At 39.2% G+C, this 20,076-nt stretch overlaps 1 protein-coding gene across 2 annotated transcripts in view; it reads right to left on the reverse strand.

The window, feature by feature from the left end:
* Positions 1-19,927, reverse strand: part of nrbp2b (nuclear receptor binding protein 2b) — a 52,136-nt gene extending 32,209 nt beyond the window's left edge. The window contains exon 1 of one of the 2 annotated variants that reach the window (XM_074693385.1): positions 19,199-19,927. In XM_074693385.1, the coding sequence (XP_074549486.1) occupies positions 19,199-19,318 (120 nt within the window). In that variant the 5' untranslated portion in view covers positions 19,319-19,927. The remainder of the gene's footprint in view (positions 1-19,198) is intronic. The other variant, XM_074693386.1, reaches the window with a different exon arrangement.
* Between the last annotated feature and the right edge of the window lie 149 nt (positions 19,928-20,076).

A 20,076-nucleotide genomic window follows, 5' to 3' on the forward strand; every position in this document is an offset into this window, starting at 1 on the left:
CGATACCCGATACCAGGATCGGATCGGTGCATTCCTAAAGTACAGGTATTCCAAGAACATTTTTATCCACTGACGTCCAAGGAATCCTGGTTAATGCAGAAAATGCACTTTTCAGGAGTTCCACTTTGAATTCTAAATTAGTCTCCTTCAGGTTTTTTGCATGAAACTATAATTCCCTGCAACAGAAAGGCATGAATGGTGTCAACCCCTTTGATTTAGTTTCACAGCAAGTCTGGTGCAACCAAAAACAGAGCTGTTGCTGTGACGGGGCTGCACCTGCATGCTTGACTCGTAAGTTGTTGCTCAAATGTGATGAAGTTCAGCGATTTGTGAACTTCATTTGACACAAAGTGCAAATATCTTTTGAGTTGCCAACTGAGCAGTTTGGTAGCTTTTTATAAGTGAAACTTGCCATAAAGTGGTTCTATAGCAAAGTCCCGCAACAAAAATAATTTCCATGGAGTTTTCTCCATTTTTAAAGCCCTGTACAACTTTTGGCAGCCATTTGTGAAACAAACTCAAAATAAAATATTTTTATAAAAACCTTAAAATTACATACCAGATATTTTGCCCACGACAATAATAATATCACAACACAGCAATTCAGCAATAAATAATACATTTTAAGACCATCACAGATTAATTAATCATGATGGTTAATGAATAACACAAAATGACCCTAAAAAGCGCAGGATTTGTGGGGGGGGGGGGGGGGGGGGGTTGTGACATGATGTATGGTGTTGAAGAAACAAATTGTTGAATGAATTATTGACCTTTGAAGTGATAATTGTATCTCAGATGACAGCATACTGTTGTATTGCCTTTCATAAAATAGAAGTAGAAAACAAATACCTGACTGTAAAAGGAATCAAACCAGGATATAGACTTGACAGATACGTAGAAACAGAAGAAGATGACGATATTGGATTCTTAAGATAAAATCCCAAGGCATTACAACGTAAGATAAACACTTTTAAGAATGATACACTCCTATATTCACATTTGAACAGATCTTCAAAGGGTCCTTTTCTACGCAACCAACTTTTCATGTGCACATTTCACACACACACACACTTACACATGCTCGGACACAGACAGATATCCATATTTGGTTTCAAAGGTCAAGACAGAAGCTGCCGGCGTTGAAGTTCAGAAGAATAAATCAACACTTTGAAACCTTCACACACACACCAAACACACACACACACACACACACAGAAACACACACACACACACACACACACACAGATTTCATATCAGCTGGTCAACAAAGCGAGGAAAGCTCTTTGAAGCTCTCTCAGCATATGAAATGTTTCGCAGCATCTCTGCTTGTTTAAGAGTTAAAACTCAGCAGTCCATAAAGCCGATAGTTGTGTTTACGGAGGCTTTACGCAACCGGTTCACACCTGCCAGCAGCTGCGAGAGCTCTCTGCAGGATTTGTGTCATGTTTTCAGAGCTGATAGTCACACACATGCTCTTGGATCAAAGTTATGTAGACAGGGCAGATGTGAGGAGGTGGATGGCCTTGGCCTTGGCCTTAAAGCAAAGGAGAGGAGGACACTCGCACAATGTAACAGCAGCAGCCTGACCATCACAGTCTGCAGTCTCCTCACTTTGAGGGAAAAATCCTTTAAGCAGGCCTCGGACTCGACGGGAATCAGTCAGCACTTAGACAGCGAGAGGCTGTCCAAGGAGCTTTATTAAAGGAGTCATATTACAGCATAAGACAGGAAGAAGGCTCTGACTGAGACTATTATAGCTTTGAGCGTGTGCATCACAATCACAAGACTGTACAGAAAAATTCCCTTCTCAGTCAGACATTAGTCAGACGTTTGCATATTGTTCTACATAAAAGGGCTTATGTGGAAAAAAGATGGACTGTTTTGGACATGGACATTGTCTCTGTGACATCACCCATTTGTTTATGATGCAGAGTTCTGAAGCTGATTGTTTTCTGTTGGCATATGGAGAAGATGACTCAACCTAACTTTGGATCAAGCTAGAATTAAGCAAAGAGTAGGGATGGGAAATCGAGAACTGGTTCTCCAAATGGTGTAATCCATCGACATCATTTACATTTTATCTCAACAATTCCCTTAATTATTTCTTTTTTCCGGGTGCCTTGAAAAACAGTCTCACGATAGTCAGTCTATGCGAACGAGAACTGAAACTTGGAGCAAAAATACATGGCAGATCATGGCAGACGATACTGAAAGTCGGCAAAAAGGACGTAATACTGACCAAAGTACATGCTGTACAAACAGTTTGTCGTTTGATTATTTTTAGACGATAGACTGAGTACCTCTGCTGCTTCTACTATTTTTTTTTTAAATCAAAGAAAGAAATTGATGAGGGAATTGTTATAAAATTGAATAGATAAGAAGAATTGATAATGGCATTGAAATAAAAAAAAATCTTATCAATTGCTTAGTTGCTTTCGCCACTGTCCATGACTCTCTGAATAAAGGCATAAAAAGACAGCAAAATATTTGTATTGATTTTTATTTTTAAAAATCATAAATTTAAATAAGTAAGTATACATTTTAAAAAATATAGTCTTAAAAAAATTTATAAATGAACTACTCATACCAAATCCATTTTTGAACCAGGCAGAAAACATGTTGATTTTTGCTGACATTTTTTTGAATGTGTGTGTATGTGGTTTGGTGCATCTTCAACCATCCCCAAGAGGACACTAAAGGAACTACATTTGAAACTTCAGCAACAGTTTCAAATTTGAGATCAGAGATTGCTGCTTGGGAAGAACTACAGATTATAAGTGGATAAAGAAAATTGAAGCTCTCAAAAAGTGAAGTCAGAACATTTAGAGCTCCCCCTGGTGGCTGGCTGCAGTATAAATCATAAAGCCCGCCTCCTACATTCTTATAATGCTGATTTCTATATTAGTATGGTCATTTTTGTGAAAAAAAATTAGTTTTAAATAAAAATTTGATGCCACAAAAAGATGTTATGCCATTGAAAAGTGGAGAAAAGACTCCAAATGGATGCAAAAAAATGACCAGTTCAAGAGTTTTTTAGGTCTACAGAGCCATTCATAAACCAACTTTTTTGAAACAAAAAAAATACAAGAGGACAAGCTAAAAATACATGACTGATAAAAACTGACAGATGTATGTGTTGTGGGTATTCTGTACAAAGGATTTCTTTCTCTTGCCTCAGACTTCCAGGACAATAGTCTGGCTCGTCTAGCTCGTCTGGCACAGGCTCTTGCAGTGGGAAACCAAAAGTTTTTGTGATTAAGCTCCATTGTTTCTGCCCTGAAAATATCTCCATGTGATGTAACTCTGTTTACATTTGACGGGGCACCAAGAGAAAGGGAAAGAAGTACATCAAAGAACAATAAAAGAAACACAAAGTGCCGCGTCTGCTTGTTAACTAGGCTCCAGAGTAAATGCTGATAAATGAGGAGAGATGAATAATGACAGTTTGATTTATGCAAAACAAATTGGTGCTATTACAACCTCAGTCAGTCTTGTGAATTCAGAGAGGCAAAAAACTGGAAACTGAATTCTGTTTTATATCTGCCAACATTTAAGCAACTTTTTCCAAAAGATGTCTTCAGGGAGCCTCTGTCGACTAGAGATCTCACAGACTCTGGGTAGATCATGTTCGAGTAAGTGTGAGGCATTCCTCTTGGGCCTACGTGTTGGTGGGATGTGAGCTACTCGGACAGCTCCGTGAAAGCCTGCAGCCAACATGTCAACCATTCCTAGAGGATTCCTTTTCATGCCAGCTTCCCCCCGTCTGACCGTCAGAAAATCTGGGTAGCTCCATTTCACACAGCTGGAGAGTGGAAAACGCTGACTGATGCCTCTCAGTGTATCCTCCTGTCATATCTGAAAGACCTGCTCACATTTTACTAACCAAGTGACAGGTTTCCTGAAGACAACACCACTCAGCAACATTTTCATTGACACAGCATGACATGAAAATGCTCCAAGGTGAGAGGGCCAAGGTATAAAAGCACTAAGAGCCAGGTCCATGTGCAGCGTGTTCATAATGGAGCCTAATTGGTTGGACACCATCTGTTCTGCTGTTTGCAGCAGTTCAAAGCTCATATAAGTTCACCATACAAAGTTCACCGCAAAAAAAGAAAAACAACAGATTAAACCTGCAAATACTGGTGTATTTGACATCCTGGGCTGTTCAAACACGACATTTCAGCACAAGAGCAATACAGTGATAGTGGGAAAAAAACAAGATTAGATAAGGTAAGGACAAATGTCAGGATTTATCTCTCTTTTTTCAGGATTCAATCATACTACTCTGTAAATATCAAACAATACAACCATTCATGATGGCTGCCGATATATATCATATTATAGACATGTTTTGTTAAACATACACTATGAGATTTTCTCATTAACGTTCAGTGTTTCCCACCAAAACTACTTTTGTTTTAAAAGCATAATGCAATTTCTCTGCTTACAAAACTGAAAGGACACAGAACAATTTCTGTGATTAAGTTATATTTTTTATCACGTGATTTTTTTGACCCAAACAGAAATGAGCTTTATTCTAATCAGAGAATACAATAGTTACAAAAATGTACCCTCATTAAGTGCAGTGTAATAGGAAGCTAACAAACTAGCTAGTTGTTACAACCAAAAAACTCCCTGTTAACCAACATTTAAAACTAACTAAACTTTCTACAACTCAAAGATACTTACACTAAGAGATATGGAAAGAGTTGTAAAATTTGGGGCTGAGTTGACTGACAGCTCCAGGCTCCTTTAAATCCACCTCTTTATCTGTTTCTTGTAAGGATGTTGTAAAGTGACTAATTTTTTTTATAACAGAACTTTAGATTTGACCAACTAGCTAGTCTTAAAGGTGAGAAAACATCCTGAGAAATAGTGAAAATTCATCACAATATATGGTACTGAGCTCAACACCTGACCTCATAGTCTGCAGATAACCAATGGAAAATGTTTGGCTAATGCTAGCAGTGCTAACACCTGTTTGAACAGACACAGACACAAACAACTTTTTCTCCATTTTCTAACCAAAATACCTCTAAAACATATTGCACAAAAGGATACAATCTGTTTTTGTTTGTTTTCTACATCTAAGAAGAGTGTCAAAATGGCAGCAGCTCCTGCTAGTGGCGGGTGACGATGCAACAGCTTCAACACACTAATGACCTTTGGCCTAATGTCTATAACACAATATCTATAAGTTGTGTTACCAATGAGTTATTCTGGTGCTGAATTATGACGTTGACATTTATCCGACTAGTTAAAATCAAAAGCTAGCTTAAGTTAGCATTTTAAAAATGGTGACTTCCAACCTTTTACTACAACACACTTCTTCAGAAACCAACAGGTGTCATCTCAGACACTATTCATGTTTTTTCTATGGTTACAATGTTCAAAACAAAATTTGTCTGGTAGCTTCCAGTAGCCGCAACTTAGCTAAATAGCTAGCCAGCAGCAGTTAGCTGTTTGTATTTACTGTATTGCTGATAGTATTATTTCAAAGTTCACAGTGAACTTTGTGCACCAGTTTGTTGACCCTGAAGCTCTCTTTGCCAAGTATGAAAGAAATTCCTGATCACCTCGCTCAAAGCCTGATGTAACTGGCTAATCCTATTTAGCTGTTAGCAATTAAGGTCTCAATAATCTTACACTAATATCTTTTAAGGAAACAAAGAATTAAGTTATCAACTTGAAGGACACAAATGAGTGAATTAATATAATCCAATAAGTATATGAAGCACATGAGTCAGCAATTTGCAGCCACATAAACAACAATTAGCAGGAATTACTTAGAGAGAGGGCAAACAGGGGGCATGCTGACTTTAAAAACAAGATATTTCAACACTCTGTCTTTAAACTTTTATAAGTGGAACTCAGCAACAGGAAAATTACAGCCTTCTCCTCCTCCTCTCCCTCTTCTCTGTTCAGCCACCATAAAGTTTATTTGCCAGCTGCAGCTACCACACTTACTCTCAAATGAACTCCTGGAATGCACTCAATATCACAAGTCGATGATAACAGAGGGAGGGTCAGACATTTCCTTCAAACTGTAGAAAGCTGGAGGTTAGTAATAGCTTCCATGTTTGAGTGCTGACTGATGAGTAATCAGCTCCTAAAACCCTCATTTGTACGCAATGCTAATGCTGCTAGCCTGTGTTTTGTATAAACAAGCCTCCTCTGAGCATGGGTGAGAAAAAGCAGCATGGAAACATCAGGAAGTATTCAGCCCCCAAGAAGAACCAGCAGCTCTTATCTTTGTGTGTTCACAAACAGAAAACAACAGTGAGCTCATGTGAACTACGGAGTGACACTGTTAATCTGCTTTGTCACTCTCAACACTCCCGCTGACTAAGCGCCGTGTAGTAAAACTGAACGATGACAGCTGTAAACGTACAGATGAAAGTAGCATGCCACCGCCAACGAAATCGATCGGGTAGGTTCAGAGACGCCCTGGCTGTAAAATACACCGTCTGAAAACATCAGACGGTAAATTACACAGTGTTGTGTAATCCAGAGAAGGTGGAGCCGCACAGTTATACTGCTTGCACAGTGAAAGGCAAGTTCAACTGGTAAAACCTTAAGTTTGATCAACACAGGTGAAATAATTGACACACCTTGCTATAAACATGTGTCCACAATAAGAAAATAAGGTTAAGAAACACTTTTATTTGACTAAAGGAGAATGAATTGAGCGTTTTTTTCCCCCCTTGGCACTATGTTGTGACGTGTGTTGTTCTGTCTTCTTTTCAATATCTCAGTACTTCAGTATTCGAGTATAGTCCAACAAGATGGACAGGATAACTGCTCCCCAAAAGTGAAGCCAAAAAGTAACAGCTCTTCCAGGTGACTGACTGCGGTATAGATTTTAAAGCCCACTTTCTAAATTGTAACTGATGGAACATGGGTTAAACCACAAAATCCTCACTGTCCCCTTACTCATGTCTGAATGCCATTAGCATGTGTCATATACATACCTCTGTTTCCATTTAACAATCCTTTCTGCACTACTTCACGTGATTTTTCACCAATTATGTCAGTCTCCAATACTAAGGTTTTTTAGTATTTAACAAGCATTTTAATATTTTAGTGTCTGAGTTTTATAGCATTTTATTATCTAGGCCAGTGATTCCCAACCTGTGGGCTGCGCCCCCCTGGTGGGCCGTAGAGGTATTCCAAGTGGGCCTCAAATCATTTTCGAAATAAAATATTTTTTGTGGGGGGTGTAATTTTATAGAAATAAAATTTTTTAAAAACTAATGTTGAATGTTGAATCTCAGACACCCAAAAAACAATTTGAAAAGGTTCAAATATTATTTTAATTATTTTGTTTTATTTGTCCTTTAAATTTTAGACATGATAAGCAAATAAGAGACTAGATCCTTTATTGTTATGGGTCAGATCACTTTGCAACAGGACCACATTTCAACATTCAGTCCGGTTCTTTTTGTTCAGTCTGCAATGAGAAAAAAGTGCTCTCAGGGGCCGTTTACACAACAACGGTTTTAGGGTGAAACGCAAAAGTTTTGTTGCTTTTCAGCCTTGCGTTTACACGGAAATGGCGTTTCAGCCGCCCTAGAACACAAACTTTTGAAAACGGCCTCCAGAGTGGGATTTTTCTGAAATGCTGACAACACCGTCGCCGTGTGAACGGTAAGCTGGCGTTTTCAGTGTAAATCCCGATGTCACACTCTGCTTCCCACTAGCACGTACAACAGAACAACAGTACCGTTGTTACGATCGTCACAGACTACCGTGTTGTGCTTGTGCTGCTCAATCTACTGTATCTGCTGACTGACTTTATACAAAATGTGCATCTGTTGCTCCACTTTTGCACTTAGTGTTCCCCAGTACACCAACTCTACTTTGGCTGAGATCTCCCAAAAGCGGCTTCTGGACAAGACAGTTATAGCGCCAATTACAGGCCTGGCATGCGTACTACAGCATTTTCAGTCCCTCGGCGTTTCCGTTTAAACGCAGATTTTTTTCACAGCGTTTTCGCTGCGTTTTAGCATTGATTCATTAAACGTTGTCGTGTTAACGGGGCCTAGGAACGCATTACATGGCCTCCATATTTATGGGGTCAGAGGTGGGCCGCGATTATTTTTTAGACTTAAAAGTGGGCCCTGAGTTAGCAAAGGTTGGGAACCACTGAGCTAGGCAATTGTTTCTTACTTTTTTTATCTTCTTGGATTTAGAATTTTAGCTTTTAAAACAGTAGACTTTGAAATTTAATGCAAAATATGGTCTGTCAATTCTGTTTGTTCTCATTTTTGTTGACTGCTCCATGCACCTTTAACTGCCTGTCTGGGATGAATAAAGTTTTTTGAATTGAACTGAAAATGAAAATGTAGGAGATTTCCACGAGACTTGCTTGAATGATAGGTTTATTATAAATGCTCTCCTAACTGGTTCCAGACACATTGGAGGGTCGGGCCTCAAACACTAAGGTCTGGTTTGTGCAGCAGGGAGCCTCAGAGAGACAGAAGCTAATACAAAGCTTTTCCTCAAATGACCATGAGTATTGGTTAAAAAAAGAATAAGTCATGTCAAATTTCTTGAAACCCAAACTTACAGGCAAATATGTTAACACCTATGGCTTACTAGCATCTTTAAAGTGTGCAGAGAGATCCTCAGGGAATAATGGTTGTTTCTACTAAAGATTTTCAGTTTGGATCAAAGTTGTGAACAGACTACCCATTAGATAAGAGCTAGCCCTCTGGGATTTCTGCCCATGCCGCTAAAAATAACCACAAACCAATGGTGTCATCCATTTAAACCATTCCTTTGTATTCTAGGAATGAATGGATGTGAGTGCACCTCATAGTGACGCTTTAAGCCCTGGGCAACAGACGGCCGCTGGCAGAGTGACCATGTTAACAGGTGGATCAAAGCTTACTGTTCCTGCCCTGTGTTTCCTCTCCAGTGGGGGAAATCTGAGTGGATGTCATTCCTCGCAGGGCAGCTGTCACACCGACAAACATGCCTGCATGGCTGGATTATTATAGAGTGTAAGTCATTAGGAGGATCCCCTCAGGGCGGGCAGCACTTAATGCAAGCCACGACCTGACGTGAGCTTATGAGGGGCGGTCGTTTGTGCTGGGGTTTTGTTTACACAGTTTAAAGGATCATCTTTACGACGAGACATTAAATGCATCATGGACACAATGCACTACAAAAACCTGAATTCCAAGCAAGTGTTTGTCACATTTTTTGTGAAAATTATCTTATTAGGCATGATGTGAGCAATATTCAATAACAGTAATCCATCTTCATCCTTTTCATTTCTACAACAAAACAATAAACTTCTCCCTCCGTGCCTTAAGCTACATTTTATTCATAAAACGACATCCATCCAGTGAAGGAAAACTGTAAAAATATATTTCACGCTCACTTAACTGATCAAAGATGAGATGTGTCAGATTCTTGACAGCCTACTGTTTCCCCTCTGGTGACTGAATTAATGAGGGTAATCCTGAATATCACCGCATAATTACACCACCAAGAGTAATCCAGTGATTAATACACTGCAGGACCTTTTTTCCCAGCAGACATTTGAACTCGTCTCAGCAGGAACAACACAGATGTTGCTAAAGACACAAACGGTGGCCAGCAACCTAAGAGCAGAGCAGCTACCTGGAATTAAGTTAGGTTTTCTCCAAGCAAGCATTAACACATGCATGATATTTCACTTGTCATACACATGCAGGAAATGGCACCTGCTCCTTATATTACATTACACCTCACATATTCATCTGTGGTGTCATTTAACATCGTGACAAATGAATGCAGACTCCCCCCGACCCAGGCTGCCTCATTTTCATCTCTTTGTGAGCAGATGGAGACGGATCCTCAAAATAGAAGATGGAGCAATTACTGGAATGAGTTCTGTGCACCACAGTGTGGGGAAGGGCGTGGATTCACTTCAGGAGGTCTGCTGTGCTGCAGTACAGAGCCAGGATCACAATAGAGGGAGTGAAAATGTTCAGTCAGGGTGTAAATACTACTCTGCTGGTAAAAAAGAAATCACATTTATATCAGGTCCTTTTTTTAAATTCTCACTATGTTGGCCTCTGCCCATTAAAACTGAGACAGGTATTTAAAATTTTCATGAAATCAGCCAGGTGCTACAACTCTTACATGGTTTTCACTATATTGTGTGTGCTGGTGAAATGTGTCTAATGTGGCCACTGGCTACTAGATGGTGGCTGTGCTACACATAAGCTACTAAATACCTACTGTGGGTGTGTGCTCAAGCGCTCTACAACCTGGATGTAAATAAGCACGTGCTTTGAGCTAGAATATTTAGATTAAGTTGTATGTTGGCCAATGCAGATGTTAGGGGTGGGAGAAAAAAATGAAAATTGATTGATCAGGATTTTTTGTTTGACAATATTAAAACCAGAATTCTTTGTCCAATTTTTTTTTCAAAATTAATTTCTTCATTTTAGTGTTTTTTTATCAACTGGGTTGGAAAATAGTTGTCACTTTGCTCCAGCAGCGAGTGAAATGTTTCTCTCCGACTCACGTGATGTGTATTTTATGGAACGTTATGGCTCCTGATGTAGCCTGTAGACATTATCGTTATCATTTAACTGTATCACATGGTCTGGTGTTAAAAAAGTAGAGGTGTCCCAGTCCGATATTAATATCGGATATTGGTCCGATATCAGCAAAAAAAACAAATATCGGTATCGTATCGGAATGCATCTAAAATCTCCGATATAAGCACTCCAATATAAGCAGTCCATTCCAGACTCCGCTCCTGCTGTTTTTATTTGATTTATTTAGGTTATTTTCTGGGTTTTCTAATTTATTCTTTATTTTATTCAATTACTAGTATTTTTTATGTTTAATGTTAAAATTTCTGTTACCCGTCGGTTAATAATAGATGGGTCCGTTTTTCCTCATACCTACTGTTGCTGACTGCTGTTCTTTGTTTGAATAAAATCACTGAATCAAGCCTTTTCTAAAATTACAGACATACTACAAAATAAGTAATAAAAGTATGCATGTTAATGCTGATATCGTATCGGATTAATATCGGTATCGGCCAATACTCAATGCCGCAGTATCGGTATCGTATCGGAAGTGAAAATGTAATATCGGGACATCCCTATAAAAAAGCAAACCAAAAATTTGCAAAAATGTTTAATATCAAAGCATTGCAATTTAAATTGAATTGGCAACCCAAAAATTGCAATAGAATTGTAATATAAGGGCTCATTGTGCCAGCCCTAACAGAAGTGCGAAAAACTGCAGTTCGTCAAGTGTCCACTTGAGGCTTGTTGGAGCCCCATATGTAACAACAACCCAAAATGTCGTAAAAAAAACCTGCCCTTAATGTGATAACTGACCCAACATGTATCAAGATGCTAGACCCAAAAAGTGAAAACAATTTGCCAAATTAAACTATTTGAAAAAAAAATCAAATACAAATAGATGTTTTTTACAAATAAAAATTAAAATTCACAGCCTGGTACAAAAATTGACTTCAGTCTGAACAGCTTGTTCCTCTAACCAATCTCATCTGATCGGGAGATGGGCACCCTGTAGCTGTTAGTGAGGTGGCTCAAAGCCCGCCTCTTCACCTCATAATACCGCAACAGAAGCTAGTAGAGGTTGGCTTTTTGGATATGGTGTCTGACAACAGTTGGTTTTAAAACTCTGCATCCAAAACAGACGAGTCTTTTATCAGCTGATTTGAAGACTGAACTGGAGAAGTACATAACCAGCACAGGCATGGATATGTTTGTAACAAGGATTGGAGGTTGGTGGTGCTAGCTCTGCTATTGTTAGCCACACTCTGCAATTTAGCCACATTTACTTGCAGACTTTGTGATCCTGTGTTTAGCCACTTAAATGATATAATGCTCAATTTTGACTGCTTTAAAAGAGTTTTCTTACCCTAAGACTTGCCCAAACTTAACCAACATTTAGACAAATAGGAATTCTGCTAAACATATCGAATATGAGCAGCATTAAAGGTCGACTTAGCTAACAGTGAACAACTGCCATGTAAATGTCTAGGGTAGGTTTTGGAATGAAATCCTTGGACAGTACTGGTCGTATCTGACTGATTTTATAAAAAGCAAGCATCAAGTTTTGTTGATGAGGTTTAAGTGACAAATTCTTCTGACAAAGGAGTGCAAGTCTTGTCGCAATCTACATGACTCAGGCATTGATAAGAACTAAAAAGCAGCCATGAGCTACGTGACAAAGTGGAGCCATTAGCTTCAGCTGCTGATGGTGTTAAGAACTGGGCCTCTTAACTCCTGATTATTAGCTCAAATCTTCTGCAAAAGTGCACCTAAAGTCTGATTTCTACATGACTGACAGAATCAAAGACAACTTTTCAAAAAAGAAAGTATTTGCCACAATCACGTCCCAACAGAAACAAGTTGTGAGTCATTATTTTGACCGTGTCAAGAAACACCCTAATGTCGCCATCCTGGGGAGGAAAACATTACTCATTATGACAATCAATGCAACCACTGACAAAATCAAAAGCTTGTAAATCATGTTGCTTCTTGATCAAAACAGTGCAGCATTTCAACACTTTGTGCAACCCACTTTGGTCACACTAACAATTCAGTTACATTAATTTGTGCAATCTTTTCCTTCTGTGCTGCCTCAAGGAATTTCTCCATCACTTTCTTTGAGCCAGAGAGGTTTTTTCACCATTTAACCACAGCATTAAGAGATGTTACGCTGTGTCTCACTCCACTGCACAGAAAAACGTATGCTCTGTGTTGAGTCAAGTGTTGTAAATTGACTTAAAGGGCAGTGCACTCATTCAGTTTAAAAATGTAAAACTGTTCCTGCCTACAGGTCTGCTGGGAAAAACAATCCCATGTGCTGACCATGTGACCAGTGTTTATTTTAATGCCTGAGATGAATAACAGATATAACAGCTTCACAACTTTCACCCACTGGCATATTTACTGAGCATTTGTGTACTTTTCAAGCCTGCTGCTCAGACACACCCAGGTTTGCTGCAGAGGGAGACACCCAACATGTACGCATCAAAACGGACAGAATAATGTCAGCGTTTTCTTGTGGATGATTTCCAAACTACCGGACTACAAAACCCCTGCATGATCTCACCTTTCGCTCAGCACAGGGATGGCTTCAAAGGTTAATGACGTTATGTTTCTAAGCCGTTAGAGCTGCTTCATGAAGGCTTGGCAGGGAAGCTGTTGGCTGAGCTTGTCCCTGCAGTGATGGTATCACACGGGTTCATTTTGTTTGTGTGCGTCTCGATCAAACGTGTACAAACAACCAAAAGCTGGCAGCTGTGGCACATTTGCAGCTTGTTGTTTCACCTCAGAAGTATGTCTGCTCGAGGTGGAGTTTGCGCAATAGGAAGGTGAGCTTTTATTCAGCCACTGAGGCATTATGGGAGCAAATAATGAGCTGTAAGTCGCCTAAATGAGAGTAGATGCAAGGAATACATCAATAATAGGCTTTAGTTTGACCTTTAATGGACTTGTGTTAAGCTAATTCGCTCAGTAATAATGACTTTATCAGTTTGTTGGTTGTGCAGCAATGTGTGCAGCGTGTTCAAACAAATTTCTCGGTGGGGAAGGTAAAGTGTGCCTCGTGGTGCCAAATTTCATTATACTATGTTAAATTGCACCAATCTGGAGGATGTTGTTTTGTTTCATATCTTTTTGAATTAAATTGTATCTTATTACCTCGGCGAAGGAAGTTATGTTTTTGGGAGAAATTGTCTGTTTGTTTACTCATCTGGGATAAGGAAGAAAATGATTAAATTTTGGAGGTGATCCAGATCACCGTCTGGATCCTGGATTTTTTTAAAGGAATATTTATCATTGTGAGATAGGGCCATTTTCACCATACATGTATATAACTCCACAATAAATGGTCAGATTGCTTTGCAAATCAAAAAAAGACAAGGTCACCATAATTTCTGACAGATGTTCAAGTACGATCCAGATCCTGGCAATATTCTGGATACTAAGCTCCAGAATATGAAATGTGTACTGGGTCGTCATAAATTTGTATCAGACAGTCTGCTGACAGAGAGTATAACATTAAAGTAACATTAAACTTTTCTAGTTTTATATATCCAGTAGAACAGTCGCACTAAACATTATGGATAATAACTGTCTTTTTGAAAACATGAAATGCTGATATTGTGCTCAAAGTCAACATACAGTTTAACTGTTTATAACAGAGTGGTTCATAATAGTAATGCTTCTTTGCCAGAGACTATACAATATACGGATGTAGTCTCCGTGACATCACCCATCTGTTTCTGATATGAAGTTTTGAAGTCTGCCAAGTTTGGATGAGATAAACAGGGGGGCCTTTAACCTCTTCGCAGACGGCTACAGGGTGCCCACCATAGATTGTAAAAAAAAAAAAAAAAAAAAAAAACCGTCATCTTGCACAGCTCAAAGTGAGGTCACCAGGAAAACTGCTCCCCCTGGTGACTGGCTGCAGTATAGGTAAAAAAATCCAGCTCTCCAGTCATCCCATATGGGCTGTGGTCAAACTTTAGAAAATTAATACACCTCATAGCATTGATTCTCACGTCTGATTGTTGTGGTGATTTTAAGATATTATTTGGCTGTCTTGTATCCAAGTCCTCTTCTTTCTTAAAAGTTTCGTTTTCATTAGTTATGTGAGGTTAAAAACAAGGTTTTACATCACGTGTAACAATGATTGACAGCTGCCGTTCTTGTGTATTTTTTTCAGGAACTGTAAAATATGTTGGAAGGTAGAGTCAGGAAGCAATTAGACTCGTGAAAGAAAAAAATATATTATTTTCGTCATCCAGCTCCACTCAGATTCTCCCAGTCTTTACTACCCTGACTCTGGCTGCACAACTACTACCAATGGCTGCACCTGTGATGGAGAAATTTTGGCTTCAAAACCGTTCAAAAGTACATGGTCGAACCATGCTGTCCACTCTGTATACAGTCTATGGTGACCACCTGTCAGTCAAATCAGCCATGTCCATATACGGGCAAAACTCGTAAGTTTAATAAATTTAAAAAAAAGAGAGAAAAATGAGCTCTCCAAACCGGACTCATTTTTTGAACAAGGCTTACATATGTTAATCATTGCTGTAAAAACCATCCTTTTCAATTTGGTGTGTTTGTGGTTTTTGATCTTTCTACAGCCAGCCCCAAGTGGACACTTAGAGAACTGCAGTTTCTGGCACTTCATTTGAATGGGTGACACTGGAGGACAGATGAAGAACAAGCAACAGGAGCCAAAGAAGTTGTTAACAAGCTAGCTAGCTAGCCTTTGCCATCATGTGTAGCTTTCACTAAATAGCACTTTAAATGCTTTTTTGGACTATTTTGTATAGGTACATTATTGCGTTCTTTTAAAAGCTGTCATGCTATATTGTTTCGGTCTGTAATCCCTTGTAATTGATATGAATGCTGCTCTGACCTGCCACAGACTATGGGTAAAAATTAGTCCTATGGCTAGCTCTGGTATATTTATATTGATGCTAGCCTGAAATTTTAGGTGCTCATTAAACTAATGAAAAAAAACAAGTAAAAGGGATTAGTTTGCCTCTACTACAAAACATTTTTTGTACCAGTTTGGGCGTTACTTGGATATCATATAGAATGTGTTTTTCATGGACTCCAGTCTGTAGGAAATGTGGAACAACAGTTACTGCAAAAGAGAAAATATATAAACCGAATAAAGGAAACACTGAAGACACGATCAATAGACATTAAACCAAAGATATGCGAGTGGTTTGCTGCCTGTGGTCTCACACTCGAATCCTCTGTCCCTGCAGCAGATCGTGATTTTAATTTAGGCAGCATATTGTTGTCAGATGTTGGCCTTGCGTATGTTTTGTTCCAAGTTTATCTGGCTGCCTTTTCACTATTCATTTTAGGCGTGTCTATATTCTATCCTCGTATTGCTGATAAAATTATTCTGTAAAATTAGAGATTCTAAGCATACTGTGTGAAAAACAATAACAGAATGAGTTATCAGTGTCTGCTCTTTGGTGCAACATAAGGAAATGTTGACCAAAAACTTTATTAGTTTTCACAATTCAGTACTCAAATTCCCTTACATAGCATTAGCCAACATAAACTAATTACCATTGACAGTGTGATATGGATTTTTACAGCGACAGACTTGTGACCGGTGACTTGTGGAGTGAGGCACAGTGGAATCATTTTGATGGGTGATCAATGTGTGGAAAAACACCAGGGTAGGGTGTGGGTGCGTTTGTGTTTGTATATTTCCACGATGAATGAAGTTTAGTGGCAGAGAGGTCAGGATGTAGCAGCACATGGAGAGCTGTGTGTGTGTTCCAGAGATAACCTTCAACTTAAATTCTCCTCCTTATCTGGAGCTTTCGGGTGAAGCTAACACCCACGTCTTCACATCTGCTGCGAAGCTCCTTCCCTCTGTAATAATTATTCACCTCCTGAGATGTTTTTTTGTTCTTAGTCTCATACTCTTCACATGGAGCATATTTTTTTTTTATGCTGTGAAATCTCAAGCTGAAACCATGCTGCTTTCTGTGTCACTGATTAAGATGTTAAGACAATGATGGGGTTATTTATGGACAAGAAAGCTGAAAACAAGGCCACTGGCTTCTCTTTGTGTGATGTATCGTCTACTGATCCTCACAAGGAGAAAACAGAAGAGTCAAAAACAAAGCTGCAGATGTGGGATGGACGAGGGCGCCTGCTCCTCAGTTACATTAAATTTAGAATGAAATATGCTGTAATATTTCTGCTACAAGCACAGAAACACCCAGCTCCTCTGAAAATTAAAAAAGCTGCTTTTCCCAGTCAGAATTTAGGATGTCATCAGTATGAAACCTTTTCATGGACTGTGTTTTCTCATAAACAGATAAAAATACAGCAGTAACAGTGAGCTTCATTTTCAGCTGTCAAATTGGGTTTTAAATGAGTTGAAGTTTATTTTTATACAATAACCTGCTAAGTTTTTGAATATACAACAACAAAAAAGAAAAAAAACTTACTTTTTCTTTTTGAAAAGAACATCTATATCCTATTTTTTAATGAATTAATTTTTCAGAAGAAGGGCAATCCTAAAGAAGATTGTCTCATCTTGCTAAAAAAAAGCCCTATAACTTTACTTTATTTTCCATAATTTAGGTGGTTAAATGAATAACCATAGGAAATAAGAGATGCACCAATCCAACTTTTCGGATCCCGATACAGATACAGATACCTGGGCTTTGGGTATCAACCAATACCGATACTGATCCAATACAAGTGTTAAATATTCAGCTGCATGCCCTACTGTGGGATAAGATTGGTGATGTTTTGAACAAAAGACATAAAATGGGTACATATGGAATTACTGAGGTTAATATTTATTTAAATTAGAAGTGTTTAAATGTTTAACAGCAGTTTGGTTAAAATAAAGCTTTAGAACTTTCAGAAATTACTTTTCAATTGTGAATTTTATACCCTGCAGACCAGGGGTGGCCAACCTGCGGCTCTTTGCCTTTCGGTGTGCGGCTCTTTGATCCATTCATTATTGTTATGAGTAGCCAATCAATCTAAATTATTGATATATGGATGTTGTGATCAGTATTAATCAATACTTGGGTGATAAGATTGATACTTGAGTTTCAGTTTCTTTTCTCTACATCGCACATGGGCTCATAGCTATCTAGATAGATAGATGAAACTTTGTCTCTTCTGCAGTAAAAACAAAAATTTGTCTTTGGCCAGGCTCCAAGTACGGATTGAAACACACTTACAAACGCAATAAATGTCACTTCAAAATTTTGAAATCTTTTGATTTTCATCTTATGTCCTTTCGTTTATGTGTGAGAGGAACTGCGTGTGTGATGTGGCTCTTTGTAGTGCCAAGGTAATTTTTCTGGCTCTTGGTCTCTGACTGGTTGGCCACCCCTGCTGTAGACTTAATCAAAGTTTAGCCCTTAGGTTCAAGTTCTGGCTTTAATTGAGCTATTTTGTCCATTTTGGCACACCGTACATAAGCTGCTGCAGTGTCTCCCTGCTTCCTGCTGCCTCATAATGGTGACTACAAACACAGGGCTAATAAACTGCACAAATCACTTACCAAAGTGAAGCATACAAGTCAAAAGTAGAGAGTATTTGTGCTGAATAGAATAAAAATATCACTCAGGTACTATGAGCATACAGGTGCAGCCAGTTGTGATGAGATTCACATTAAAATCCTTTGAAAAATAAACAGATTAAGCTCTTTTAAGGTGAGTCATATCTCTAAGTCATTGTTTCAGGTCACACTGGTGTTGCAGTGCCACATTTACTTGAATATTAAAAGTAGAAGTCAAGATCATAAAGTCATTTTATTTGCATTTATTGAATAAGAAATAAAGTCACAGCTAAGGACTATTTTGGAAACATGACCTTTTTTTGAAATCTAAAATAATGGAATTTTATGTGATAAATGATGCATTTAATTGTGTCTAACAAGTGGAACTGTGATTAATCGTAACTGAAATTGAACAGCTCTGCTCAGAAATTCTGATTATTCTTGGTTTTGTTCAATAAATAGTACAAAAATCCAATTTTCACTTCCAAAGAGCAGATCTTTAAAAAGTCATTAGAATTATGAAAATTTTACCAACACTGTGACTGTAGCTTTGATATTGGTTCACTGAATAATTTAACTACTTGCATCAGCTTTAGCCTGCTCTTTGAACTAAATTAGCCCAACTCACACTCAGCTGACTACATGAGAAGTCTTTATCATCTATGTTTTCCACTTTTCTAAAATTCCCCACATCTCTTCAGATCTACATCCCTTCTCATGTTAAGTTTTCATTCTGGGGGAACCTGTCTTGTATTGCACATCCCAGTGTTTGAGTGCAACCCTGAGTTATAGAGTCAGAGTGCATCATAAAGTCCCAGGTCTAGTGTCAAGATCCTGCATAGGAATCCTACAGTGGTTTATGCTTGGATCTAAATGGAAAACATCAAAATCAAGCTGCTCCTGTCCCTGGGAAACACTGAAATAGATTTTATGTGGGCTAAGCCGATCAACGGATGTGTCACAGTGTTATGGTGGGTTGGTGCAACAAACCATGGGGCAATAATACCTCGGCCTGGCTCGAGAATTGCATAACTGAGGATGTCCAGCATGATCAGAGAGGGCAGCCTGGGTTATTTATTACCTGACACACTCACACACACATGCACACACACACACACACTCACAGACCAACCTGCTCTTTCCGTTTCTGCCAGCGTCCGCACGGGCTCTCCTCCAAGATCTCACTCTCATCCTCGCTCTCCTCCTCTTTCCCCTCCGATCCTGATTTCCTCTCGGGGACAGACATCGTCATTTTACCGCCGTATATTTCCAGATTTTCAACCCCAAATTAGATCTCCTCCTCTTCCTTCGCTCACTCCTTCTTCCTGAAACTGTCTGCCTGTCTGTCTGCTGTGGATCAGAGGAGACGAGCGGTAGCGCAGAGACGGTCCGCCGCTTGTCTGCGCAGTGAAGACTCCCCCCCTCCCCTGATGACACCAGCCGCTCTCAGCCCCTTGGCGCTCAAAACATCTTGCAGGAAAAGGTGGATTTCGCTGCAAACAGACACTCTTCAGTCACAGAGAAAACCCTCTACACTCCCTTTAAATGCAAAATGACAGAGTACTCATTGCAAGGTCGCTGGAAGAAGTGAACAGGGTGGGAAATATATCCCAGACTTCATGCGCCCAAAGCTGTATGCAAAACAGCTCGCGAAATGGTTTTCAGCGTATCTGTCTCGTTAAACTGAAGCCACGCGGGAGTGAAAGCTCGGTCAGTGGAGTGAAATGTTTCCCAGTGGGTCCTCTCGGTTCACCCCACGCTTCATGGATCTGTTTTACTGAAGAGAGAGAAATCTTCGACCCTCGTCCACACGCGTCATTGTCGGTGTTGCTGGATCTGAAGCCGTGGGCTCCTGCCAGGCACGGTGCGCAGAGGGGATGGAGTACCGTAATGGCTGTAATACGCACGCAGCGGAGAATATTTTACGGGAGCCCGTTTCGGCCAGGTAAAAAATAATAAAAAATAAATATTTCTAAAAAAGTATTTATTTTACAATTATTATTTTTTAAA

The sequence above is a fragment of the Halichoeres trimaculatus genome, unplaced genomic scaffold (genome assembly GCF_033239565.1).
Source record: "Halichoeres trimaculatus isolate MK-OKI-2021-1 unplaced genomic scaffold, fHalTri1.1 fHalTri1_scaffold_18, whole genome shotgun sequence".
In the NCBI taxonomy this organism is placed as follows: domain Eukaryota; kingdom Metazoa; phylum Chordata; class Actinopteri; order Labriformes; family Labridae; genus Halichoeres; species Halichoeres trimaculatus.